The 27,492-nt window shown below is 56.1% G+C and overlaps 3 protein-coding genes across 19 annotated transcripts in view; 1 reads left to right on the top strand and 2 right to left on the bottom strand.

The window, feature by feature from the left end:
- The window catches only part of LOC132354300 (AFG3-like protein 1), a 34,410-nt gene extending 34,099 nt beyond the window's left edge, over positions 1–311 (bottom strand). For 7 of the 8 annotated variants that reach the window (XR_009499227.1, XR_009499228.1, XM_059906128.1 and 4 more), the window contains exon 1: positions 97–311. Coding sequence is in view for 5 of the 8 variants with exons in the window: in XM_059906128.1 (XP_059762111.1) it covers positions 97–216 (120 nt within the window). In the remaining 3 variants the exon portion in view is untranslated. The remainder of the gene's footprint in view (positions 1–96) is intronic. The other variant, XM_059906131.1, reaches the window with a different exon arrangement.
- LOC132354302 (tigger transposable element-derived protein 1-like) lies at positions 102–6,642 on the top strand. The gene has a single exon (XM_059906135.1). It carries the CDS (start codon positions 923–925, stop codon positions 2,555–2,557), a length of 1,635 nt encoding a protein of 544 aa, XP_059762118.1. The 5' UTR covers positions 102–922; the 3' UTR covers positions 2,558–6,642.
- On the bottom strand, positions 6,287–22,505 carry DEF8 (differentially expressed in FDCP 8 homolog). Of its 10 annotated transcripts, XM_059906143.1 has the most exons (14): positions 22,425–22,459; positions 17,353–17,478; positions 16,900–16,987; positions 16,629–16,794; positions 16,166–16,263; positions 14,659–14,808; positions 13,576–13,717; positions 12,176–12,340; positions 11,483–11,610; positions 11,203–11,316; positions 10,271–10,351; positions 9,551–9,691; positions 9,339–9,448; positions 6,287–8,223 (listed from the first exon to the last, which is right to left on the bottom strand). In XM_059906143.1, the coding sequence occupies exons 4-14, from the start codon at positions 16,735–16,737 to the stop codon at positions 8,121–8,123; spliced, it is 1,341 nt and encodes a 446-aa protein (XP_059762126.1). In that variant the 5' UTR covers positions 16,738–16,794; positions 16,900–16,987; positions 17,353–17,478; positions 22,425–22,459; the 3' UTR covers positions 6,287–8,120. The 10 variants fall into 10 exon arrangements, with proteins under 10 accessions (XP_059762126.1, XP_059762129.1, XP_059762124.1 ...); XM_059906146.1 differs by lacking the exon at positions 16,629–16,794 and having other exon boundaries at positions 16,900–17,033; positions 17,233–17,465; positions 22,425–22,504; XM_059906141.1 differs by lacking the exon at positions 16,629–16,794 and having other exon boundaries at positions 9,551–9,685; positions 10,271–10,348; positions 16,900–17,033; positions 22,425–22,464.
- Positions 22,506–27,492: the final 4,987 nt, after the last annotated feature.

The raw sequence follows: 27,492 nt of genomic DNA, 5'->3' as shown, positions 1-27,492 counted from the left end.
CGCGCCGGCCGGCGCAGCTGGATGACGTCACCGCGGCGTCGAGCGCAGCCCCGGCCCCCGCCGCCCGGAACCGCCGGGCAACGCCTCCCCGCTCACCTGCTGGGCGGTTCCGAGGGCCCTCACGCCTGCCTCGGCCGTCCTGCCGCTTCGTGGGCCACCGCCGCATCGCCACAGCACGGCGAGCGGCCCGGCCGCCACCACCAGCCACTGCGACATCCCCCGACCCCGACCTCGCGCCGCTCGGGCGCGCGCACGCCCAGCGCAGCTGTGAATAGGTCATAGGGCGCCACACCCCCAGCCGACCTCCGGGTGCCGGACGCATGCGCGGTGAGGCCAAGGCGACGACGCGGGGACCTCTCCTTAGGTGTCTACTCTACGGCCTGACTCGGATCTCAACCTGCGCGCCGCCCTGGCCCGCGGTGACCGACGCGGGCGAGGTGCTGAGGGGACAGCCAGCGCCTTTAGATTTATTTTAAATCCGGCGTCTCCAAGGACAGGTATTTCCGGGGTCCTCCATGGGAAGCGGCTCACAAGAGCGAACGCCGCCCCGCCAGGCCCAGCCCGCGGGCTCCTGGTGGTCCCGGCGCCGCGCTGGGAACCGGTTCCGGCAGGAAGCATAGCACTGGGGCTGCGTGTGCTGTGCAGCCTACTGCCGCTCACGGAGCTGTTTCTGCATCACGGAAACCCACGCGTGCTGTCCAGGGATGTGGACGCTCTGATCGACGCCGGAGGCCCACGCTGGCCGCCCTGGACAGTGTCGTGGGCCGGCCTGTGCTGACCCTTCCACGTCCCCAGGGACGGCAGCCTGCGCCTCTTCGAAGCCCCACTTTCTCTTCCCCAAGTTCTGCAAGGGGGCATAGAGTAACCACAGGCTTTCTCGCACCTGGGACTGCTGTTCTTTTAGTACATTCCGGAGGCAAAGATGCCTGGGAAAAGGCCCCGAAATGCGACGGCCATCCCGAGTGCCAAAAGGGAACGGAAAGCAATTACCCTCGACGTGAAATTAGAAGTGTTAAGACGGTTTGAAGTGGGTGAAAAGCTCAGCCAGGTCGCAAAGGCCTTAGGCCTTGCTGTCTCTACAGTGGCGACAATCCGAGATAACAAAGAAAAAATCAAAGCGAGTTCACAAATAGCTACTCCGTTGAGAGCCTCCCGGTTGACTCGCCACCGAAGTGCAGTCATGGAGACCATGGAGCGGTTGTTGCGTGTGTGGCTTGAAGACCAGAGCCAGCGAAACGTGCCCCTGAGCGTCGCCGTTATTCAGGAGAAGGCTAAGAGTTTGTTTGATGACTTACAGCGTGAACAAGGGGAAAGCTCGCAAACAGCAAAGTTTAGTGCAAGTAAAGGGTGGTTTGTGAGATTCAAGGAACGCCACTGTTTGCCCCACTTCAAGATGAACAGCACGGCTCCTGGCAAGGAGGATGTATATCCAGAAGTCCTGAAAAGCATCATCCAAGAAGGTGAGTACACCCCCCAGCAAGTTTTTAATGTAGATGAGACAGGGCTTTATTGGAAAAGAATGCCTGAAAGAACGTTTATTTCGGTAGAAGAGAAAGCTGAGCCCGGGTTTAAATCATCCAAAGATCGCTTGATGCTGCTTCTTGGCGGCAATGCAGCTGGGGACTTTAAGTTGAAGCCCTTATTGGTGTACCACTCAGAAAACCCCAAGGCTCTGGAGGGGTACTCCAAGCCCAATTTGCCTGTGATTTGGCGCTCAAATAAAAAGGCCTGGGCAACCAGGAGCATCTTTCATGAGTGGTTCACATACTTTTTTTGCCCTGCCATTGAAAAATACTGTGCCCAAAATAATCTCACCAACAAAGCACTGCTCATCTTAGACAACGCACCATGCCACCCAGTAAATTTGAGCGATCTGTCTGATAATGTAAGAGTGGAATATCTTCATGACAATACAGCTGACTCGATCCAGCCCATGGGTCAAGGTGTGGCCTCTACCTTCAAAGCTCATTACCTGAGAAGGACTTTTGAGCACATCCTAGAAGCAACAGATGGGGACGATACAGCTGAGATCAGGGAGTTTTGGAGAAAGTACAGCATCATGGATGCTGTGGACAACATTGCAATAGCTTGGGAGGAGCTCAGGCCAGCAACAATGAACGGCGTGTGGAAGAAGATTTGGCCCGAGTGTGTTCAGTTCCAGAGTGTGTCCCAAACAGACAACATTGCCCAGCTTCAACAGAATATTGTGACCCTTGCCAAGAGTGTGGCGCTCGGAGAGGTGGGAGAAGCTGACGTGGACCAGCTGCTGCTGTCCCACGAGGAGGGTCTCTCAAATGAGGAGCTGGTGCGGCTGGAGCAGGAACCGGCAGGAGAGGAGGAGGAGGCAGGTGAAGAGGCTGCACCTGCCCTGCGCCAACTAACCACACGGGAGCTGTCAGCAGCCTTCTCGCATTTCGAGGCCGGCTTGCAGGTCCTTACCAGTAACAGCCCTGATGATGCATGGAACCTGAAAGTTTCGAGAGCAATCAACGACGCAATAAGCTGCTACAGGGACCTGTACAGTGAGAAGGAGCGGCGCTCAAAGCAGCTCTCCTAGGCGACCTCAGGGTGCGTGACCAGATGCAACAGGGTGACCTCCTGGGTGAGGCCCAGCCAAGCCTCTGCTTTCAGGTGTTTAACATCCCTGGAAACCCTGCTTCTGGTATTTTCATTTTGACACTTAAGAGCATCAATTTTGGCAGTAAAATTTTACTTAAATATGTGCTTTAAGAAGATTGAATGAAAGAAGATCCAGGAAAAGTTATTTAAAACAAACTACGAGGAGACTAGCCCTGGTAGACATTAAAACACACTATAAAACCTCTGTGATTGAATCAGGGAGGTAATTCAGACCTGTAGAATACAATAGAAAGTCCAGAAATAGATACAGGTAGGCTTTTTTTTTTTTTAAATAGTGCAGGACGGCTGGTTAAAATTTGGCAAAAGATAGTTAATTCATAACTCACAGCATACACAAGAATAAACAAACCGATGAGGGATCTAAATGTAAAAATTGAAACCATACAAGTACTACAAAACACATGGATGAATGTCTTTGACATGGGTGTTGGGGAAGATTTTCTAGGACTCAAAATCCAGAGGAGATTTAAGATTAATCAGTTTAACCATATGAAAAGGTAACAAAACGAAACTTTTCTATGAGGATAAAACACTACAAACAAGGTCAAAGGCAAATGACACACTGGAAGAAAATTTCTCACAGATAATGGGCTAATATCCCTGATATGTGAAGGACTGTTAAAGATTGAGAATACCAAAAATCCAATAGAAAAGTGGGCAAAAGATAGAATTCATAAATGAGTAAATTGGATCTTGAAACATAAGCTTGACCTCACTCGAGAAATGCAAATGAAAGCTACACAGATACCATTTCTCATCATTCAGATGGGCAGTAATCAAAAAGTGTGACTGCACATTCTCTTGGTGTGGCTGTGGCGTTACTGGCACCCTCATTCGCTGCTGGTGAGAATGCAGGTTTGCACATCCCTTACCGAGGGGCATTGAACACTAATAAAAAATACATTTCTTTTGATTTAGCCATCCCACTTTCAGGATTATACCCTAAAAATATACTGACAACAAAAGAAAATATATGTGCACGGATTATTTGTTGCAGCCTTGTTTGTAACTGCAAAAGCTACGGAACAGCCTGAAGAGTCTCAAGTGAAATAGTCAAATAGAAAATGGCGCTTCCACACGGTGGAATGTAAGACAGTTGTAAATGATGATAGCTATCATAATAGTAGAATAAGGAAGAACTCAGCTGATGCGGAGTGGTTTCCAGGATATATTATTAATTGAAAAAAACAACATGCAAGAGTAGAGTGTGCTACCTTTTGTGGAAGAAAGAAAGGGAAATAAAATACACACGTATCCTGTACGAAAAGAAACACAGGAAGGAGAAATCGGAGACTAAAGAGATTGGTTATGGGGGTCGGGGGGAGATGTAACTTTTGTACCTTTTGGGAAGTTCTGGTTGGGGAACCATGTTAATATATTGCACAAACAAAAGTAAACAAGGGTAGGGAAATAAAACAGTGGAGTATATGAACGGAACCATATTGCGCATGAATTGCATATCCACAACGAAGGGGGAGAAACACCCAAGTAAATTTTAAACACCTTATTTTGACTATATGCCCTCAGACTAGAGACAAAAGAGAATCTAAACAAATATTAAACGCTTGTTAGTAGCCTTGTTTTTCACCAGCATAGGTGAGCAATGCCGAAGGCGCTCTGTGTGTACTCTAGGATGGAGCAAATAAGTATGTTATGGATAACGGAGCCGGGTTTCTCACTGTCAAGCAAGGGAATTGCAAATATGAAAAAGGGAAAGAATGACTCGTGTTGTTTTGAAATTGGAAGTATCAGTGTAAACTCATGGTTTTTAATATGTTTATAGACCAATAAGGAAATGGACATGGGGTACTATTTCCTACCCCAGCCATGAGCGTAACCAACGACCACATCTTGTTTCCTGAGTGCCATGCTCCACCAGAAGGTTCTGGGGCTCCTCAGAAACATGACTGGTTCCAGGGCTGGGACTGGGGAAATTACAGAATAAGCCTGGAACACCTTGCTATACTGGAAAGGAAGCAAGTGCCTAAAGAATGCCAGGAACGTGTCAAAAGGACACAGGAGACAGGGGGACCAAAGCATCTCCAGGAGTAGGACAGATGACCCACTACAGACACAGCATCACTTCTGTGAAAATCCCACCAAAAGTGCAAAGCCCAAATCCAATCAGAAAAACCCACACTGGAGGAAAGTCTTCAGAATAATTAGCCAGTGCTTTTCTTTTTTTTTTTTTTTTAATTAATTTATTTGGCTGCGTTGGGTCTTTGTCACTGCACGCGGGCTTTTTCTAGTGGCGAGCGGGGGCTCCTCTTCCTTGCCGTGCGCGGGCTTCTCATTGCGGTGGCTTCTCTTGTTGCAGAGCAGGGGCTCTACGCACACAGGCTTCAGTTGTTCTGCTGCCACAGTAGCAGCAGTTGTGGCTCGCAGGCTCAGTACTTGTGGCTCACGGACTCTAGAGCACAGGCTCAGTGGTTGTGGCGCACGGGCTTCGTTGCTCCGTGGCATGTGGGAGCTTCCCGAACCAGGGCTCAAACCCATGTCCCCTGTGTTGGCAGGCAGACTCTTAACCACTGCGCCACCAGGGACGTCCCTAGCCTGTGCTTTTCAATGTCAGTGTCATGAACCCTTCCAGATTAAAGGGTAAAACGACATGGCAACTGAATGGCAAAATGTGAATACGGTTTGTTGTAGGTTTTATGGTCCCAAATCAATGTCAGCTCCTGATGTTATGACCGCACTGCAGCCGTGTAAGGCAACGTCCTTGTTTGGGAGTAACACACGAGTTACTTAGAGGCAAAGGGGCAACTTAACTGCCAGATGGTTCACAAGAGTGTGGAGAAAGGATGAAGCAAATGGGGCAAGATGTTAACATTTATGGAATCCAGGAGATGGGCACCTGGGAGTGTTTCTGCAACACTTCTGTAAACCTAAATTTGTCAAAATTAAAAGGTTAAAAGAAAGTACTCTTTCATACCTGAAGGGGGTGGTTGGAGGCCGCGTCCTCTGATGCCCACGTGCAGCCTTAGCTGTTTGAAGCTGGGGGTGCCAGCATCAGGCCCACGGACCCCCTCACACGCCTTTCCCCCACCCTCTGCCTGTGCCCCCATCGAGCTCTCAGGTCTCCTCGGCCATAGGGCTGCTGTCTACCAGCCTGTCTGGATGCAGCTGGATAAAGGCACCTTCTCAAGCACATTCCTGATGTTTTCTTTGAGATCCTGGTCAAAACCAGGGCTCATATCTCTAGAGAAATGTACATACACAGAGCTTTGAATGTAATTTGGGAGGGGGTGTAGGGTTCTCCTGAAGTCCAAGGGCCCTGTCAGTGGGTCCAGCTTGTGAAGACGCGAGAGGCTCCCAGGAGCTACACCTGGGACGTGCACTACTTACGGTGCGTTAACGAGACAGTCTTTCCACCGGGAGGGTTATGCAGAGAAGACGGAGCTTCTACTCACTGAGCATTCTCCGTGTGCCAGGCTGTGCCCGGTGCCTCCTGGCACCCAAACAGCCCCACCAGGGATGTGTTTTAGTGCCTCTTAGAGGGGTCAGCACACTGAGGCCTAGGCACGATGCCCAGATTACAGTCGACCCCGTTGGATGGGGAGGGCTGTGGGCTGTGACTAAACCTGTGTTTGATTCGTATGTCAAGCAAACCCTGCCCTGTCCCCAGTTCAGCACACACACCACGGTCTGGAGAACACAGATTTAGTGAGACAGCGGCTGCAGCCCATTACATAGCTCTCCTGGGAGGGCCTGCCCATGCTAACTGGTTCCTTGGTGGGTTCTTGCTACCATGAGGTGGACTCAGAAAGACCCACACATGATTCTGTTTAAAGAATTTGTCATCCAGAAGGGAGAGATGGGGCAGAGGTAATGGGGGTAGTTTAAAAAAAACAAAGCCAACTTTGCCCAACAAATGGCAGTCCACTAACGTTTCCTGTGGACACAGTCATTGTAGCTGGAATGATGTGCTGATTACACGGTGAATTCGGGGATAGCCAACATCCCTATGACAGAAATGCGACGCTGCGGTGAGACGTGTGCAGATCTGGGGTGTAGCAGGAGGGCATTTAGCCTTTAACCCCCGCTCAACCCCGAGAAGAAAGGGGTCCCGATGGGGGCCAGCCTCCCACTGTGCTCAGCACAGACGGAGGGGGTCGCCTAAAGCCACCGGACAGGGCTTCCCTGGGGTGCAGAGGGGTGAGGAGGGGGTGGCGCTGTCTTTACCCACCGCCCGCGTCGGCCCAACAGCTAGGTAAGCTGGCCTTTCTGCTGGCCGAGCCTCTGCTCGGGCTTGCCAGTCAAAGGTGATGGACGCCCAGCTGGCTGTATCCCCTGCCCACCGCCCACCGCCTGTGCGTCAATAGTCGAGCACAGTTCAGGGCGGGGAGGAAGGCAGGAAGAACTGTGCAGCCGTGTCCTGAGACGTCCTCTTCCCACGGGCCTTCCCCTGGACGGCAGGGTCTCCCAAGGGTCCCCGCAAACGCAGCTCCCCCACTGGATAGCTGGGGGTCAGTCCTGCATCCCGGGCTCCCTCTGCTGGAGCAAAGATTTCTGGTGCCTGACCTCAGGCCCCCAAACGGAAGGCCCCCCGTCGGGGTCTCCGAGGCCTCTACAGGCAGGCACCGTGGTGGCAGGATGCAGCTCCTCGGCACACTGGGTCCCGGGCCTACTGTCACCAGCCCTCTCACCTAACCCTGACCTCCCCCGGGGGCACAGTCCCTGCTCCATACCCGGAAGCAGGGCAGCCTCTTTGGGCGGGACCCCCAGCCCCCCAGCTTGGAGCACCAGCGTAAGCTGGGCTGGGCCAAGGCAGGGGCGGCGGCCGGTCCCCCCAGAGGTGACAGCTAGATGGCCCCTTCCTTCCACGCTGTGTAGAAAAAGCCAGTAACCCTTGGACTGGCCCTCCAGAGGAGGACCCAGAGAGAGAACCCTGGGGAGAGGCAGGGGCAGGGCCCTTGGGAGATAGTTATGAACAGCCCCAGCCAGGGACAACCAGAGGTCCCCAGAGAGACAAGGGGCCGGGGGAGGGACCCTCCACGTAGAACCCAAAGCATCCACCGCAGATAAAACCCAGGCCAAGGCTGAGTGTGTGCAGCTGGTCTCCTCAGTCTTGTCGGCCACTCCCCGGAAGCCCTCCAGGATTTCCAGGGTGGCCCAGGCCCAGCAGCCTTGGTCCCAAGGGTGTGGGGGGCTCTTGGCCAAGGGGAGATGAGAAGAATCCCTCCCCCACTCCCCTCCCCTTACAGCTCTGCAGTTCGGGGAGGGGGTGCACATCCTGGCCCACACAGCAGCCGGAAAACAGCCAGGCATGGCTGCCCCAAGTCCCAGTAAGCGCTAGGGGATGATGGTCCTTGTGGTGCCCCACGAGGCCAGTCATCCCCCAGCGCTTACCATCATCCCCGAGGTGCTGGGGAGAGGTCCAGGGGCTGTAGCCTAGGGTCTCCAGAGCACAAGAAACACCTTGACTTTGGCAACGACCGGCAGGGCGGGCCCCAGACAGGCCCACTAGGGGTTCCGCAGCTCTAGGCGTCCACGTCTGGACCAGGCTCCTGGAAGAGTGACTGCTTCCGCAAGGTGAGGCGGGCACACCTAGGGCACGTGGTGGAATTGTCGTAGTAGCAGTCCCTGGGGGCGGGGAGACAGGGTCAGCCCGGGAAGGGGCACAGCTCTCTGCATGTAGACTTCCACCACCGAGGCTTCACAAGCTCCTTAAGTCAGGTCCCAGTATCCCTCCAGACGGACGGGGAAACTGAAGCGGAGTTTCTCCCAAAGGGTCAGTGCAGAGGGCTGCACCCAGGCGTGCCTGCCAGGCCCGCTGTCCTGTCCCTCTGTGCGGGCCCCTCCTAACGGCTCCACACCTATTGCCTGTCACCCTCTGACGGGGAGGGTTCTGCTCAGAGCTCAGTGACCCCCGACCTGTCCCCACCGCCATGCAGAGCCCCCACTCAGGGCTCTGTGGAGGTGCACACGGTCCCCACGGCAGTTTAAATGTTTGAAGGGGGCGTAGCAGTATTTGACAGGACAGACACCACGCAAACTGCTAGCTCGAGGGAGCTCACGGTTTTAACAACAGCTTCTGCTATAGTCACTGCAACCGCAATCCCAGCTCTGCAGACCTGTGAGGTCGGCGGTGGCTCTGAGGAACATCAAGTGCCAGGAAAAACCAGTGTGGACTGAAACAGGGGTGGTGGGGTCCCATCTGAGCCCAGTGTGAGAAGCTGTGTGGGCCCAGCAGGCGCACGCCTATTGGTAACTGTGCTTAACGAATTCAAATATCTTTCTTCCGATTTATGTGTATCACTCTTCCAAACACCCGCAAGTCTTTAGGACATAAATGCTTAAGTTGTTTGAACCTAAGTACTTAATAAACAAAAATGTTAGGTATTTCTTGTGGCCTAGGGAATGTTTGAAAAAAAATCACAAGAGCTAAGAAGTTTAGGAAGCTCTGACCTCAGCTAAACCTCAGTCCCGGTGGAGGAGGGAAGCCAGCCGGATACGTGCGCACCCACGGGGTCTGGGCTGCGCACCCCTCCCCAGCCCACGGGGGCTTCTTCCCAGCGGAACTTCAGCTGAGTCTCACCATCAGGGTCTAAGTCTACATCTCAGGATCAAGGCAAAGGAATCTGAAACCAGGCGGCAAAGATCAAGCCCCAGTGTCTCCCTCCCTCCCTCTCCCCGTGTCTATCGGCGGGGGGCGGGGGGCGGCGTTGGGGTCGGGGGTCGGGGTCTCGAGCACCGACCTGTGGAAGACGGCGGAGCAGTCCGCGCACACTGACGTGTGGCTGTCGAAGGGGAAGAGCACGTCACCCTCTCTGCAGAGCTCACACACAAAGCCCTTGGCCTGGCACCGCTGGCGGCGAGGCGGGATGGTCAGTGCCCGCTCCCAGGGTGGGAGGCACGTCCGCCAGAGCCCCCCTCCCGCCCTCCCCACCTGGCCCGCGGGGGGGCCCACCTCGCAGTCCAGCTTGATGTGCTTGGCAAACAGCGTGTGGGTCTCCGCCAGCGAGCAGCCCAGGCGGCCCGTGTGTGCGTCCAGCAGGTCCTGCACGGAGTACATCTCGTCGTTCTCCACAAAGTGCTGCCGGTCCTGGAGCTGCGGGCCCAGCCACCGTGACCCCTGGTGGCGGGCCAGGGCCCTCGCACTGCCCACACCCCGGCTCGCCAGCAGCTGGGCCCCCTTCCCCACTTTATCTTGTCCACACACCTCGCCACCCCCCGACACGCGCTGCTTCCTGCTTTTCTTGTCTGCCCAACCCGAAGGGCACTGCTCTGCTCCCTGCCCCCCAGGACCCAGACACTGTCTGCCTGCAGCAGGCACCCAGTGAGTATTTGTGGAAGAAATAAACAGGTGAGCCTTGAAAAGTGTTTTGTGGTCAACCCTTCCTGGGCTGGCCGTGCCTGGTCCACTCCATGGAGACTCCCATGAAGGCTGCAGGATGAGACCCGCTCCTCTCAGCGCTTCCCACGTGGATGGAATCAGAGAACGTTTTTGTGGGTACAATGCCTGTTTGCTTACGGCAGACCTAGTGTTCCCGGGGACAGTGTGGAGACCTTCTGCTAACAGCACGACACACACAAGGTATCAAGTCATCCCCTCACGGCCCTGGTCTGTTTCCCACCCACCCTCCCCGACAGATCCCCTTCCCCCACCCCCCGGGGCAGGTGGGCTGACCTGCAGGAGCAGGCGTGCTGCCATGGCCTCCCTGCAGGTGATGAAATACGGCTTCATGAGCAAGATATCCTGGCGCAGCTTCTGTGGACAAGAGGGGCAGGTGGGCATCCCTGGCGGAGGCAGGGGCTGCGCCTGGTGTGTCTGTGGGGGCGGGGCTGGCCCTGCTCTGGCTGTGTAGGAAGTTATGTCATCTTACCCTCTGGGTCAGTAGGGAATGGAGGTACCTTCCCGTCCCCCAGCGCAGCCCCAGATCTGAGCGCTCCAGCCAAGCTCAAGTTCAAGCCACAGCGTCCCGGCCAGGCAGGATCCTGAGGTTCCTTGGTCCGCAGTCTCTCCCCCGAGCCCAGCTGCACACGTGCACACACACCTCGGGCGCATCTGAGCTTGCCTCCATCGATGGAGACTGACCAGTCAAACCCCTCCTCAGCCCGGGATCTGGGCAGCTCAGCCTACTGTGCCTCAGCCCGCTCCCCTTCAAGCCCCACCCCTCTCAGCACCAGCCTGAGGCACCCTCACCTGCCCGTGCCCCACCCCGGCCTCCTGCTGAGTGGCAAAGAGAGTGGCCCCCAGCCGCGTCCAGCACCTGAGCACACAGACGTGGTTAAGTGGAGAATACACACTGGGACGCAAACTAGTGCATGAAAGAGAAACAGTGCAGTGTATCTCCATAATGTACACCGATAGGTTGGGTTAGATAAACTACATCACTGAAATGAACTGCACCTGCTTCTTATTTTCTAATGTGGCTACTAGAAAAATTCAAATTGCCTCTGATCCTTGCGTTCTATTTCATATTGTGGCTGGACAGTTGCTTTAGCGACTTTAACTTAAAGGACAGCGGCGGGGCCCAGCTAAGCAGGCGGCATCTCTTCGCTCCACCACACCCCGGGGGGAGCAGAGTCGCCCCACGCCCGCCCCCTCCCCAGCCTCACCCGGATCTCCACCAGCTCCTCCACGTAGTTGAACAGCAGAGGGTTGATCTCCCGGAGCCGGAGCACGGGCCTCGACACCATCAGCGCCAGGTAGCGCATGCTGCCGCGGGACACCTGCCGGGGGCGGGAAGGCGGCACCTCCGGCGCCCCGCCCCCAAGCCCCCACCCTGAGCCCCGCCTCTCCCCCAGGCCACGCCCCCTCCCCACCCAATCCCCAGCCGGCGAGGGCTGTACCCCAGGGCCGTGCCCCTCGCTCCACCTCGCTGCGCTCCCCGCCCACCTTGCGCGGCTCGAAGTCCCAGTTGTGCACCACCCGCGCTGGGATGACAGCCAGGTCGTTCCAGTGGCAGTGGCTGCAGTAGTACTGGCCGGTGTAGTCGCACTGCCGGGCCTCGCTGGGCACACCCCCTGTGGAGAGGGAGAGCGTTACAAAGTCTGGGAGACCTGCGAGGTCCCTCCCCCAGCTGCGCCCACGGCACACAGGACGAGAACCAGCGGGGCCAAGGGTTCCACCCTCCACACCCGACTCATCGTCTTCTAGGCCACCCTGCTTCCCTGTTTCTCACCAGTAAAATGGGACAATAGGAGGACTCCCGCCAGGCGACTGCCAGAGGCAGTAGATTTCTAGGAAGAAGGCCTGGTACACAGCCTGTGAGTGACTGTTGCGGGATTTCCCCATCGAGGGGGGTTTCCTGTGACAGTGGGGCCACACGTGGGAGGCTGAGGGCAGCCCAGCCCTGCAGGGACTCCTAGGGGACCCACGTTGCAACCTCACTCTGCCCGGGTGCGAAGTGAAAAGGCACCCGTAGCAGCCCCTTGTCGCTTCCCCAGGAAAGGAGCAGGACTCGCTCCACCGGAGTCACGCTACCCTTAGCCATTGCACGCACCCAAGCGTCTCATACAGCTGTTGGCAGGGCTCCTGGCCCAGGCCGCTCCCCTCGGCCCTGTGCCCTGCTCTCCCCGCGGCACTCACGCAGAGAGATGGGCGCCCGGCACTCAGCACAGCGGTAGTCCTGGCTGTCCAGCCCTGCCTCGGGGCAGATGTTCAGCTCATACTCGGCCTGGTGGCTGACTTTGGACCGCACGCAGGGCTTGGAGATGAGGTTCAAACACTTGCTGTGACAGCGGTAATAACACCCTGGTTGGGGGCCCGACAACGTGCCTCTTAGAAGGGTGGGCACCCTGCGGCCCAGGCTGACCTTCAGCTGCTGGGACCCCCAGGGGCCTCTACTCCGATTCCCAGACCAACGCAAGAGCCTCTCCAGGCACCACTGCAGGTTCCCAAATGTCAGAGGTCCCTTCAGTCCCCACCCAAGTCTTGCCCTGAAGGTACATGCAGACCTTTCCCCCCCAACTCCATACTCAAAGGGCCAGGGACCTACCTGCCGTTCCCATCTGGGTGCCTAAAGGGCTCAAACCCAAGCTGTCTAAGTGGGATCCAGCTCTTCCTGACCAGCCCCGCCCCGGTCTTCCCAGCTCAGGTTTCCATGCCTGCATCTTTCCACCTACTGAGACGTCACCCCAGTCCTTCCGCTAGGGCTGCACTTGGCCCCTTCTCATGCGAACGCCCCACCCTGGTCACAGGCCATCCCTTTCCCTCCTTCAGGCCACACTCAGCTCAGCAGCCGGAGTTAAAACCTAAGTACGTCCTGCACTCACCTGTAGCCCCAGTGCGCTTACGCAAAAGGCTCTAGCCACCTCTGAGCCCACCTCTGCCACGCCCCCTCCCAGACACAGTGCTCCAGCCACACTGCTCTCTGCTCCTCCTCGAAGACAGTGGACACACACTGACCACAGGGCCTTTGCACAGACAGCTCCCCTGCAGAAATGTTCCTTCCTAGATATACTCCTGGTTTGCCCCCAACCTCCAAGATTTTTATTAAATGTCACATGATGCCTTTTCATTTCACCCTAACATAGCACCCATCCCCCTCCCCAACACAGGCCAGTCCCTTTCCTTATTCTTTTTCACTGTATGTCTAACATACCATTTCATTTACTTATTTGATTTTTCATCCACAACAGCACCTCCAATGGAATTTTCTGCAGTGATGGAAACGTCCTGTCTGCACTGTCCAACGGGTGACCACCAGCCTCATGTGGCTATTGCGTACTTGGAATGTGCATGGTACAACTGAGGAACTAGCTATTTACTTTAATTAATTGAAATTTGCATAGCCACGCGTGGTAGGGGATGTGAGCCTGGTGAAGGCAGGTATCTGGGTCTTTCATCCCTTGCTGTACCTCCCATCCCCCCCACCCCCACACCCCCACGCCGCAGGGTTCAGTAAATACCGAAAACACAGCAGAGAATTCCCCCTCCCCTGGGGCCTGGAGTGCCAGGCCAGAAGGAGCAGTCTGGTCTTGCCCCACCTGTGCAGGTGTACCAGGTCTGAATGAGCCCCCAGATGACGGTGTGACACTTGTCACAGGTTTGCTTCACACTCTTGCTCTTCTCCTTGTAGAAGCGGTGCTCAAGAAGGACTCGGATGTTGGGCTCATCCTCATTGGGGTCCTGGGGAGGGGGCCAGGGAGGGGTCACAGGTGAGCCAGGCGGCAGCTCTTTTCCCGTCACATGAGCCCCTTGACGACGTCTCCCAGGTACCACGTGTAGCAGAGGTTGTGAAATTTACCCCAGTGCCGCAGCCCTTCCCTTACAATAGAACACAGTGATTGGTCAGGCCGGGACCACCCAGATTACAGACTACCTTGGTACCTAGGTGCTGCCCCCGGAGCACGTGAGCAGGAGTGAAAGGGCCTTCGCTGCCCTTCCCACATTGCTTTTGCCGGTTGGGTGCAGACCCAGAGGCAGTGGGGGGCTGTCGTGGACTTGCCAGGGAGTGGCAGAGCGCCAGAAAAGGAGGACCTGGGGTCTCCAACACCAAGAGCTGCCAGATGGGCCCTGGGCCACCTACAACATTTCCACACGAGTAAAACTACACAACCAATTCCTTTCAGCCACTGTATTTTGGGGTGTCTTAGCTCGTGCCATAGCCTTACCTATATTCTAATGAACATTCCACTTTCTATATTCCCAGGGACTCAGGAACCAGCGCAGGGATGCGGAGGGGCCCCAGCCAAACAGGGCACAGACTCAAGGGCTACATGATGGACCCCTGTGGTGTCTGGCTTCCAGGATCCACGAGCCCTTCTGTTGTCACCTTCGGCAAAGCACCCCCTGCTCTGGGTCATGTGGTTCAAGGTGGGATTAACTCACCCACTTGCCCCAGTGGGTGGACACATGACCCAGGAGACTGCGATCACATCACACTAGCAGAGAAACAGGCTGCGCCTGGGGTGAGGGCCCATCTCTCCCTCCCGCCTGCCCGGGTAGCTTCAGCCAGTCAGGTGCGGAGGGTGGAACCTCAGCCCCTCGGCCCCAGAGGCGGCCCGGCCTCCGGACGTGCGCGCCCCAGCCCAGCTCCAGCTGCCTGGTGGGGGGCGGCCGGCACCCACCTTCAGCTCCTGGAGCTTCAGCCGGAGGTGGATGAGCCTCACCACGGCGTCCTTCTGCTTCTCCGAGTGCTCCGGCAGCTCCAGGATCACCTGCTTGCACTCCTGGATGGCCTGCCGCAGCTGCTGGATGTCGGAGGCCAGGAACAGGCCCTGCTCGGGCGGAGGTGGGAGGTGGCGGGTTTGGGGACAATGACAGATGCCCCCCACGTGCTCTCCTTTTTGGCCAGGCCCAGCCTCATAGGCAGGTGCGCCCAGAGAAGACCTCCCTGGCCCTGCTGGCCCAGGTGGCCCAGGTGGCCGAGGACTTGCTCAGGACCCGGGAAGCCGGGCGGCAGAGGCAGGAGCCCCCCGACACCACCTGCCCCTCTGGACCTGTCCACCCACGGGCCTCTGGAGGCCTAATCCAGGATGTTTCTCAAAACACAACTTCCCTCTTTTAGAAATCCAATTGCTTTTCTGGCTATGCTATTTCGCTTACTTCTACAGAACTTCCTCTTGGATGAAAGCAGGGAAATGACACTCGTCTGTCAACAAGGAGAGGAAGTGGCCTCTGGTTCGGTCACCAAGCTCAGAGACACCCCGGGCACCCGCCCGCCCCTGGCCCCAGCACCTCACAGGTGGACCGGGGGCGGGGCCCAGCAAAGCCCCTAGACTCAGGGGCAGGGAGACGGGCCAGGTCTCAGAGCTGGGGCTGACCTTGCCCCAGGAAAGGAGTGTCACTGCCCTCAGAAGCCATGCTCCTCCCCCCAGTACACTGAGCCTCCAGGCAAAGAGGAGGTGCCACCTCTCTGGGAAACCAGTGTGTGGCCCATAGGAGGGGCTCAGAAATGTTATAATAAAGACGCAAAACACATAAATGAAATAGGTATCTGTACCAGCAAAGCGTAAAGCTTAAAGGCCACATGAACAACAAAAATGAATAGCAGAAGAGAACTGGGGTCTCCAGGTGAATTTTTAAAAAATCATATTTGAATGTTACTATAACGTTTCTCTCAAAAGTTGGAGATAGTTTGCATAAAACGGGAAGACTTTCAAACTTTAAAAAAAAATTATTAGAGCCCTTTTATTAAAAAACAAACAAACAAACAAAACAAGAAACAGCAAGGTTTCCATGGAACAAAATATAGCACAGACAAGAGTGGCCCTGCCTAGCTGAGTGGGCAGCGGGGGTGGGCAGGGGGCTCCCCTCTCCCGCCCTCTCCCTCGCCCTACAGCGTGACTATAGCATTCCCTGGGACCCCAGGTGGAATTAACTCTCACATCTGCTTCACAGGATCCGGGTGCGGAGGGGAGGGAACAGCGCTCAGGAGAACAGCGGCCCAGGCTCCCAATCCCAGGTCCAGCCCGCCCCCACAGGCCCGCAAACACGTTTTGGGGGTGGGAGCCAGGTGTCACATGGGCCTCAGATTCCAGGCCCAGGAACCCCTGCTGAGATGGACATGGCCGTCTCCTCGTGCTTTGGGGGCTCACCTTGTCCCCCTCCCCGCCCGCAGACCCTGAACCTTACCACAGGGCGGGCGAAGTGGTCCTCAGACAGGCCTAGATCCATCACGCGCTCAGGACAGCGGAACTCTGGCTCTCCCGGGGGCAGCTCGGGCAGGGCCTCTGGGGAGGGCGGCAGAGAGACGAGTCAGCCTGCCACCCCCAGGAGGAGGCCGTGGAGCCCACGGGAGGCGAGGGAAGCAGGGCCCTGCCCTGGCATCGGCCCTGTTTGCATTCGCGAAGGCACCCGTATCCTTGTGCAGACAGGAGAGTGCCGTGCAAAAACAGGAAATATTATGGAAACATGCCGATTTCTAAGGCCCATGCCTCATGTGTACATCTACGGGCTCGAGAAAGGCCGCTGGAGCGCTACACACCAGAACACGTGAAACCCCGTGTGGACACCGGCCACCTCTGCACACACGCCCCCGGGGCCCCCGGCACCCCGTTGGCTCCATCCGCAGTCTCGGGGCTCACATCCTGCTGACCTCTCACCCTCCAGATCTTGGCGCTGAGTTCACGCTCCACGCGTTCTCCAAGTGAGCACCCGGTGTGTGCTGGGCCCTGGGACACAGCAGTGACGAGACGGGCACACATCCCTGCCCAGGGGAGTGTTCATTCCCCAGGGGATGCAGCAGGGGAAAGCGGGCTGTGCTGCAGAGAAGAGGGGGGCCCCCGCGTGTCCACGGGAGGAACCCTGTAGAGGGGGCGCCGGTGTGACGGGGTCAGACCACCCGCACAGCAGCCCCCAGCACCCACCTTCAGAAGCGACCTCCAGGGCCTCCTTGCCAGCCCCCTGCTCATGCTGCCAGGGCCCGAGCTGCTTGTTGAAAGGATTGAGGTGGACCTGCCGGAACCGGGCGAGCTTCTCGTCATGTTCCATAGCACCCCACCTGCGGGCGGGCGGGCCGGGCGGGGCAGAGGTGGGCGTCCAGCTCCCGGGCTCGCCGCGGTCCCCTCGCCTTTCTGAGTGTCTGGGGCTTCGGAGGGGAGGCCTGGCCCCTCTCCCTTCCCCAGGAGGGTCCGGGCCGAACACCCCCACACCACGGCCTCCCCCTTCAGACCCTCCCCAAACCAGCTCAGCCCCCTCACCCCGGCGCCCACTGCTGGAGCCCCCGCAGAAACAGCAGCGATGTCCAAGCCGCTGATGGGGCAGGAGAGCCAGGGGGGCGCGCCCAGTCACACCTCCAGCACGGGCCCCGTGGATCCCACCTGCCTCGCCTGCCCTGGGAGGGCCGTGCCCTCCCTGTCCACCGAGGGGCCAAGGCTGTGCTGCTCCCAGGATCACACCTGCCGGGACTCAGTGCCTCCCTCTGGCCCTGGACCTGAGGATCACACCTGCCGGGACTCAGTGCCTCCCTCTGGCCCTGGACCCGAGGATCACACCTGCCGGGACTCAGTGCCTCCCTCTGGCCCTGGACCCGAGGATCACACCTGCCGGGACTCAGTGCCTCCCTCTGGCCCTGGACCCGAGGATCACACCTGCCGGGACTCAGTGCCTCCCTCTGGCCCTGGACCCGAGGATCACACCTGCCGGGACTCAGTGCCTCCCTCTGGCCCTGGACCCGAGGATCACACCTGCCGGGACTCAGTGCCTCCCTCTGGCCCTGGACCCAAGGTGCTCCTTTCCAGTCAGAGCATCCAGAACCCGCCCTCCCCGCCCCCCCCCCCCCACCCAGAAGAAGGGTCAGTGCTGACACCAGGGCTCAGGCCTGCTCTGCCACCTGCAGTGTGGCCTTGGGCAGGGCCCACCTCCCCATGCCCCATGGGGAGGGCCCACGAACGCTGTGTAGTCACCGTGTGGGCCAGGCTGGCGCTGCACCGATGCCCCATGTGGCCAGAGCCCATGCCCAGCCCCACACCTCGGGATCCAAGGAAACAGGCAGGAAGTGTCTGGTTCACAGCCTGGCACTGCTTTCCCCTGCCCAGAGCTCAGCAAGCCGCGAACACACGGGGCTGATGCTCCTGAGACAGAAGAAGGGACTTTGGTGGGGTTTGCCTCCCAGGTCCCCCCACTTAACTAGCGGGTCCACATCCCTTAGCCTCTCTCTGCTTCAGGGCCAAATGAGTTCACAGAAGTTGGACAGATGTTTGTTAAAGCTTTGTAGTAAGGGCATGGTTGTTGATTATGCTTTCCTTATACCTGGTTACCGTCTGAAATAATTTGTTATTATACAAGGCAATCCTCTGACTCCTATCTGCCCTCCAGCCCATGAAAGGAGAACTGAGCCAGAGTGGGTGGCCCAGGGCCACCCCACCCCACCCAGTGCTGCCCTGCACCTGGGCAGGGAATCTCACACACCCCCTGGGACCTCGCCTGCCTCTCTGGTCTCTGCAGTGGGATGTGGGTTGGAAGTTCCAGCCTGGTAGAACCTGGCACCCATTGACTAGCTGCCCCTAGGTCAAAACAGGGCAGGACACAGATGCCATGGGCCCAAGTCACGGTCTCCCTTATGACCTGATGTCTCTGGGCAGCTCACACAGGGTGGTCAGGCCCTGATGCCCAGCACCGCCCCAGATGGCAAGGGCCACAGTGCCCTAGGAAGCCCCCAGAGCGCAGGGGAGATCCAGTTGTCACTAACAAGTGAGATCCATATTCACTAAGACCTTCTTCCGGAGTGGTGAGGAAGCCCTGAGCTGCTCACCCCCAGGCTTCATTCAGGTGAGACAGAAATAAACTTCTGTTTAAACTACTGTTACTGGGAGGAGGAGTTCTGTCTCTTGCAGCCAAAACAGATCCTGACTGATCACCCTAACAGCCTTGTGGTCAGCAGACAAACTGGCCCTATTCAAATCCCAGCTCTGTCAGCTCCAGCTGTGTGACCTTGGGCAAATGCCTAAAGCTTTCTGTGCTTTTGAGTTCTCATGTTTCAAGTGGGGATAATAATAGTACCCACTGTGTAGGGTTAAAGATTAAATTAGTCAATACAAAGTTCTGACTACCTTGGCCAGAAATAAACACCAGCTGCAACTTATCATTATCACTGTTACTATTAAGAATAATAAGCCAGGCCTGATTTAATGCTGCCTCTCCCAGTGATGAGCATTTTCTTGCCCATAAATAAGGGAGCATGCCTGCCTCCTGGGGCGGGGTGGGGGCGGTGAGGATTAAGCACTTGTGCGTGGCAGTAAAGCCTGTAACCCACAGTCGCTGCAGAGCAAACTGTCCCTGACGTCACTTGATGATCAGCCCTACCCCAAGAGACTGCGAGGGTCAGGAGCCACCCCCAGGGGTCTCTCCCCAGAAACCTCCCAGCGTTTTAAAAGATGGCCAGAGGCACTATGGTGAACAGTATGGAGGTTCCTCAGAAAACTAGAAATAGAGTTGCCATATGATCCTGCAATCCCACTCCTGGGCATATATCTGGAGGAAACCATAATTCAAAAAGACACACGCACCCCTATGTTCACAACAGCACTATGCACAGTAGCCAACACATGGAAACAACCTAAATATCCACTGACAGACGAATGGATAAAGAAGATGTGGTACATATATATAATGGAATATTACTCAGCCATAAAAAGGAATGAAATTGGGTCATTTGTAGAGATGTGGATGGACCTAGAGTCTGTCATACAGAGTGAAGTAAGCCAGAAAGAGAAAAAAACAAATATCGTATATTAATGCATATATGTGGAATCTAGAAAAATGGTACAGATGAACCTATTTGTAGGGCAGGAATAGAGATGCAGACATACAGAATGGATGTGTGGACACGGGGAGGGGAAGAGAATGGTAGGATGAATTGGGAGATTAGGTTTGACATACATACACTGCCATGTGTAGAATAGCTAGCCAGTGGGAACCTGCTGTATAGCACAGGGAGCTCAGCTCGGTGCTCTGTGACGACCTAGATGGGTGGGATGCGGGGGGAGGTGGAAGGGAGGTCCGAGAGCGAGGGGATATAGGTATACATATAGCTGATTCACGTCATTGTACAGGAGAAACTAGCACAACACTGTAAAGCAATTTTACTCCAATAAAAACAAAAAAAAGAGTCTGAAAGTGGAGACTCCCTCCCTCAGGAGGTATTTCCTGTAATCCCTTCACCTCACCTCTCTGGTTTCTGGCATCCCACCCAACCCCACCTTTTCTCTCTTTACCTGTGCAGCCTGGATGCTGGGGCTCAACCAGAATAGAACCCTGGCCTGTCCCCAGGGAATTGCGAAAGTTTTTTTTTTTTTTTTTCACCCATCTATTGGACCACAGGGTGATATTTTACTTTTTTAGACTCAAACGGAATTTGTCCGGTGAGGCCTGAGCATGGGAAACACACAGCACTTAACAAGAGGATGTGATGACATGGGTGTGTGTTGCAAACACTGCTGTGTCTTTAGTAATGTACTTTAATTTCCTACTTTGTCCTTTGTTTCTTAAAGAGTGTATGTGAGAAATTAAATCAGTAAGAACTGGAAATAAATCACTTTTAAATCCCCAAAAAAAAAAAAAAGAATGAAATAATGCCATTTGTAGCAACATGGATGGACCTAGAGATTATCATACTCAGTGAAATAAGTCAGAAAGAGAAAGACAAATACCATATGATATCGCTTATATGTGGAATCTAAAATATGACACAAATGAACTTATCTACGAAACAGAAACAGACTCACAGACATAGAGAACAGACTTGTGGTTGCCAAGGGGGAGGGGGTGGGGGGTTGGATCCGGCGTTTGGGGTCAGCAGATGCAAACTATTATATATAGGATGGATAAACAACAAGGTCCTACTGTATAGCACAGGGAACTATATTCCACATCCTGTAATAAACCATAATCGGCAAGAATATGAAGAATATATCTATCTATATCTACGTATTTAACTGAATCACTTTGCTGTACACCAGAAACTAACAGAATGTTGTAAATCAACTATACTTCAATTTAAATAAATAAATAAATAAAAAGCACAGGTTCTCAGGCCCTACCTAGAAAAATAAATAAATAAAATAAAATATGCCCGGAGGAGCTCAAAGGCAGGAACACCTCCACTCTTCCCAGCAGCCCTCCTTGGGCTACAGGCTCTCCTGGAAAAAGCATCTCTCATTAACCCCTTTATGGGCAGTGCCAGTCTCAGGCCTGGCAGAGAGGCTGCAGGTGAGTGAATGAGTGGGGTCACCTGACTTCTCTCAGCCCCAGTTTCTCTCCGGCCAAGTTGGAGAATCGTATTTGGGGGTGTGGGAGGGGAGCTGCCGAGGGCAGACAGATGATGTCCCAACACAGGGGCCTGGCAGATGTAGTGCGCGGCAGCTGACTTTGAGGAAAGCGACAGCAACCCTCACCACCCCACCAGGTTCACCCCCCAGAGAGCTCTGCACCCGGAATTCAGGCTTGGCCTCAGAGAGGAGCACGCAGGAAGGTGGGCACTGAGAGGCACGCAGGAAACCCGCTACTCCACTGTCTACCCTCCTCCAGAGACCTCCTCTCACAGGGGCTGCGGACTCCACGGCTTTGCAATCAAAGGAAAGCTCAGAACAAAGCCCAAGACCTCTCAGGGCCCCGAGGAACAGGGGCTGAAGCTCAGATGTGCCCCAACCAGCCTCTCCTGTTCTCCGGGGGGCACGGCCACCAAGAGGTCCTGCTATCACCCCGGCTGCCACCAGAGGCCCCTGGACTTCTCCCCGGAGGGGGCAGGGCCGAAGGTGCATCCTAACTGCTCACACCGGGAAGGAGGCCCGCCAGGACCGCGCAGGGGCATTTACTGTCCCTTGAAGGCCTGTTTGCGGTTGAAGCTTAGCAGCAGCCGCCCCCGCGTCCGGGAGACGCCGCCCCCAAACGGGCCTCCGCCACCTTCACCCACAACAACGACATACACTCTGGGGACCCTCGCCAACTGGCTCCGCACAGGGGCAGGTCTCTTCCACCACGCCCGCCCGTTTCATAGATGAGGCAACTGAGGCTCCGAGTGGTGCAGCCCCAGCGCAGGGCGGCACAGCCACGGCGACCCCTCGGGCCTCACGGATCCTGCAGACAGCGAGTGTCGGCAGCTGGAAGCAGTGACAGTGTCATCTGCCGGGGGGGGGGGGGGGCGGCCTTCTCCACTGAACCCTGCTCGAGTGGGTGGGGGCGGCTGAGTCTCCAAACCCCTCTGCGCCCTGGTGAGGACCCGCGGGTCTGAATCCTGCTCTGCGCCCGGGCCGGGGCCTCGGGCGGGTCCCTGGCGCCCTGCGCCCCGGGGTCCGCGTCGGGAGAGGGGGCTCTGCGAGCTCCGGGGCGCGGCGGCCCGAGCGTCCCCGTCTCCTCCACCCAGACCCCCGCCCGCGCCCGCTCCGTCGCTCACCTGACCGCCGCAGCCCTCGCTACATTGTGTGCGCCCCGCCGGCCTCGTTACATCGTATCCACCGCCGCCCTCGATACACTGTATCCGCCCCGCCCGCTGCTGCCTCCTGCGGCCCGGAGGCTCACAGCACAGGCGGCGTCTGCGCGTCCCGCCCCCGGCCCGGAGGCCTCCACCTCCCGCTCCAGGAAATGGGTGACACTTCATCCCAGCTCTTCAAGCTGGCGTGAAATAAAATTCATGTTTTATGGCAAGACAAGAAAATTTTAAACATAAAAATTTTCTCTGCCCTTTGGCCTCCTCTCTCCCCGCTGTGCAGCTGTATCTGCATTTATGCGTCGATCAAACCTCCCCATCGGCAGAAATGCCTGCTCAACCACAAAGAGCGACATTCTCCTGGCATCCAGGACAGCTGCTTAGAAGATAGGGTTCCGGGATTTCCGTGGTAGACCAGTGGGTAAGACTCTGCGCTCCCAATGCAAGGGGCTCCCGTTCCATCCCTGGTCAGGGAACTAGATCCCACATGCCTCAACTAAGATTCCGCATGCCACAGCAAAGACCCGGCACAGCCAAAATAAATAAATAAATATTTTAAAATCTATTTTTAGAAAAAGATAAGGTTCCTTCCTGATCTTGTAAGGGGCCAGGATGAGCTTAGATCTAGATTGTTTAAACTGTCAATAATATGTCATTTGATGTCCAGCCCTCTGTCTTAAAAAACCTGTATAACTGTGACTTGACTTCTAATGGCAGAACAGTCCTTGGAGCTTTACTGAGATGGTTTTCCTGGGTTGTAATCCTCAAATTTGGCTCGAATAAAATTTTCCATTTCTTCCTTAGATCGACTGATTGATTTTCCATCGACAATGGTATAGGCAGGGGACAGCATTGCCTAGATTTTCCATAATCACAAAAGTCCTGGTTTAAGTCGAAACCAAACACTCTTTTAAACGTTGGTATTTAATTTTCTTTTTTTTTTTTAATTTATTTATTTTTGGCTGCGTCGGGTCTTCGTTGCTGTGCGCGGTCTTTTCTCTAGTTGTGGTGAGCGGGGGCTACTCTTCGTTGCGGTGCGCGGGCTTCTCATTGTGGTGGCTTCTCTTGTTGTGGAGCACGGGCTCTAGGCGTGCGGCCTCCAGTAGTTGTGGCACGTGGGCTCAGTAGTTGTGGCTCGCGGGCTCTAGAGCGCAGGCTCAGTAGTTGTGGCACATGGGCTTAGTTGCTCCGCGGCATGTGGGATCCTCCCGGACCAGGGCTCGAATCCGTGTCCCCTGCATTGGCAGGTGGATTCTTAACCACTGCGCCACCAGGGAAGTCCCCTAATTTTCTTTGAAACCCCAGTGGTTGAGGGAGAAAAAAGGAAGAGGGAATCACTGTGCAAGCAGCAGATGGTCGTGCTTCCTTCCACCCATGTTCACAACTGGTGAGGGAGGGAAGCACTGCAATTCTACCCCATTTCACAGAGGATGAAACTGAGGCACAGTGAGACTAGGGGCTGCTCAGTGGAGATGGGGGCGAGTGTTGGAGAAGTCTGTGTCTGTGGGAACCAGTATAATTACTGCTCTCCAGGGGCCCCTGCTGGGTTTCTCTCCATAACTCGTGTCACTGTCTGATGTCCTGTCTTGTACATTTTCACTTGATTTTTGTCTGTCCCCACCCCCCTCCCCGCACCAGACACTAAATAAAGGCTGTAGGCAAGGGTTTTGTTTGCTTTCTTCACTCTCTGGGGCCTAGAACAGTACCTAGACACGTAGGTGCTTACTTACAGGGACTGAGGAAGGGCCAGTCCTGAGTGAGACTGGCCCTCAGAGGAAGAATGTTCCACCTGGCAAGGGGCCCACTCCCCCTGTGACAGAGCGGGGAGAAGACAGACACGGCCCCAGACCTCAAGGAGCCAGACAGACAATAAGCAAAGGTGCAAATCAGTAAGAGATGTGAAGCACAGTAAGAAAATAAACAGGATGACAAGGTGGCAAACAAGGTCTGGGAGGAGGATATCATGCTCCAGACCAAGAGGGTAAGAAGGAGAGAACCGCAGGACAGCTGGGACAGAGCGCTCAGGAGCTGCACCTGCGAAGGCCCCCAGGCGCCAGAAGAGGCTGTGTGCCAGCGGAACAGAGAGCAGCCTCCTGCGGCCGGAGTCTGGTGAACGGCGAAGGGCGAGGAGGGGAACGGGAGAGGCGAGGGGCTGCGGGTCCCTGTAAACACACTGCCTTTGATTTGCGGTGAGATGACAGCTGTTGGAAGTTTCTTTTTTCTTAACAGCTTTATGGAGGTGTGATTGACATACGGCAAGCTTCATGTTTAAGTGCACCATCTGGTCAGTTTTGACAACTGCATGCACCTGAGAAACTATGACGATCATTAAGATGGTAAGCCTGTCCATCCTCCTCCTCAAAGGCTTCCTCCTGCCCCCTTGCCATCCCCCCTCCCTGTCCCCACCTCTATCCCCAGGCAGCCACTGATCTGGGACATGCTGGCTCGATTCCAGCGTTAGCACAACCACGTTCATCTTTGTTCTCTAGTTTTCCTCTGACAATCATGCCGTTGTATTCCCCAGGGCTGCTGGAAGGAATGTTAGGTGTATGACAGGCGCTGGAAAGTGGAGGAATCCCGGGGAGACTCTCAGCTGACCTTATAAACGGTTCCTGCTGGATGAGAATACAGTCCTCCTCTAAAACCCTCAGAGAAGAAGACAGAAAAACATACGGAAGCATCCACACCAATGTCCCACGTCTATTAATACTTGAACTCTGTAGTTCCCAAGGAAATGGGACCCTAGTCAGCTTCGAAGTCCTGGTCTGAGGTGGATGTCGTCACACCCAGCCCACGGTGACTTGATTCCCTTCAGTTTTGCTTGGCTCCATCCTTCCTCCAAACCCCTGGTGCCCTGGCCCATCCTCTCTTGGGGAGGACCGCACACGCCACACCCCACCCTTGTGCTGGCAGCAGCCCCTGCATCTGGTGGCCTTGACATGCTGAGCTTTATTGCACTCGTATGTGTACCCACTCATTTATTATTATCTAAGCAAGTCGTTTTCAAAGAATTTTAAGAGCCTACGTCTTTTCTTTCAATTGGATCTATATGGAGTTCCAACTCCTAAAATATGAGCGGACGTGTTCTTTGCAGCTGGGGAAGGTGCCCTAGAGAGGGGAAGTGCCCTGCCACGTGGAGAGGGGCAGAGATGACGGTCATCTCCATTCCACACTCACTGCCCCCCTTCTCAAGCTGTCGTTGTCCCCCAGGGGTGGTGGGAACCATGATGATCGGCTCCAGCATCCTCCGTTCAAGTTGTGTCCCTGCTGCTGGAGGCCGGGGTCTTGGGCAGCTTTGCCTGTCTCCAGGCCTCGGCCTCTTCCTCTGAAGCATCTGCCTCACAAGTTTGCCGGGACGTGTGACCTAGTGGATGAAGAGCTCAGGGCTGCCTGCCCCCAGAACAGGCCCAGCTGTGGGGCTGCGGGGACCCCAGTCTCAGATTACCAGATTTTGTAACTGAGGAATAATTGCTTAGTATAAACATGTCCCCAAGTGGAATGTTATTTGTTCTTCGTCTGAAATTCCAGTGTCACTGGGCATCCTGTATTTGCTTTGGCAGCCCTGTCCCTGGGGGTGAGGCCATCTCCCGGCCCCTGAGCAGCCCGCATGCCAGGCTGAGGGCGCAGGGCCAGGGCCGGGAGTGTGCCCAGGTCTGGATGCCCCTGGCCCATCACCCAGGCTGAAAGGGACAGACGGACCTGAAGGCAAAACAGCCAATGAGGTAGGTGGCCCCAAAGGCCATCCAATAGTGGTGTCAATACTGGATGGCACTGGGCCAATCAGAGCCCTTCTGGGAGGTTCAGGTGAGACTCAGTAGCCCCTGAGCGGGCTTCCCCTGCCCGCTCCTGTCCAAGCATCCCTGCAAATAATCTCGCCTCACCACTAATAACAGGCATGTGAGAGCTGACACTTAGGGCTTTTGTTACGGGCCACGTGCTGTTCCAGACACTTTCCACGTGTGCTCCTGTTTCCAGGCGCACAGCGAACCACGCTGAAATGCAGTGACGTAAAGCACAGCCATTCAGCTCGCTCAGGGATGCTGCGGGTCAGGAATGCACGCAGAGCCCAGGGCTGGCTTGTCTCTGCTCCACAACGTCTGCGATGTAGGGTAAGGAGTGAGGCTAGGACTGAGGAAAACAGGAGAGAACTAAATGGCCCCTCATAAGAAAGGGAGCCGGAGGCTCAAGGGACGGGGGCGAGGAACCCAGCAGGAGAGGAGGGAGGCGCCAAGCCCCCCCTGCAGGAGAGGAACCCCAGGGAGCAACAGAGGCGTCCTAGGCCATTGTGAGTGCTAGAGCGGGGTTGCTCTCTAGGCGGAGAAGGCAGGGTGGCCCAAGGAGGCCACCTTCATCTCAGTGACCCGAGCCAGGACGAAGTTCTCACAGGTGCAGGTGCTCAGGAGGGAAGTGGATCTGTGGCCACTTTAAGCAGAGTGGAGAGGTACAGAGCCTGGGCCGGACCCCCGGCCGTGCCACCTGCCAACGGGCAGACACTCACTTCTCTGAGCCTCGTTTCCTGCCTGGAAACCTGGTGGCCTCACTGTAAAGGTTAAAGAAGGCACGGGTTTGCACCCCTCAGGAGAGAGCCTGGGAAGACCGTGGGCCGGGGCACCCAGCCTGAGCACCTGGCTACCGGGAGCACCTTTGTCAGCACCTGGCGGGGGGCTCCAGTCTCTGGGGGTCCCTGAGCCCCTTGAGAACCTGAGCTGTGGACACCCCACCCCGCAGCGCATGGAGGCCGCAGCCCTGTGAAGCTGCCGTGGGCGTGGAGTCGGGGCCTTCACCACCCAGAGAGGAGGGCCCAGCGCGGGGCTCAGACACACACACACAGCAGTCACACTCACCGTAGCCTGGCCGCCTTGCGTGAGAGGTGGGCGAGCAAGCTCTTCAGGGTCAGCTGCGCGACGGGCTTGGAGCTGGCCTGGCCCGGAGCAGGCGCCCGGAAGCATCCGCTCCTGCCAGAGCCCTGGATGCCGGCCCTCCCGGGGCTTCCATTCCCTGGTCCAGATCAGCCCCTTCGGCCTCTCTCTGCCCA

Source organism: Balaenoptera ricei, chromosome 19 (genome assembly GCF_028023285.1).
Source record: "Balaenoptera ricei isolate mBalRic1 chromosome 19, mBalRic1.hap2, whole genome shotgun sequence".
NCBI classification, from domain to species: domain Eukaryota; kingdom Metazoa; phylum Chordata; class Mammalia; order Artiodactyla; family Balaenopteridae; genus Balaenoptera; species Balaenoptera ricei.
Note: the sequence above shows the minus strand (reverse complement) of the source record. Positions and strands in the feature narration are given on the sequence as shown.

Bases quoted from the DNA above. Each gene is read 5' to 3' on its own strand.
- DEF8 (XM_059906138.1), bottom strand. From the start codon at position 17,023: ATGGAACATGACGAGAAGCTCGCCCGGTTCCGGCAGGTCCACCTCAAT. The intron at 11,611-12,175 runs GTGAGTGCCGCG...CCCTCTCCACAG, and splicing joins CCGGGCGCCCATCTCTCTGC to GGGGTGTGCCCAGCGAGGCC. The intron at 9,692-10,270 runs GTCAGCCCACCT...CTGGGCCCGCAG, and splicing joins CAGCACGCCTGCTCCTGCAG to CTCCAGGACCGGCAGCACTT.
- LOC132354302 (XM_059906135.1), top strand. From the start codon at position 923: ATGCCTGGGAAAAGGCCCCGAAATGCGACGGCCATCCCGAGTGCCAAA.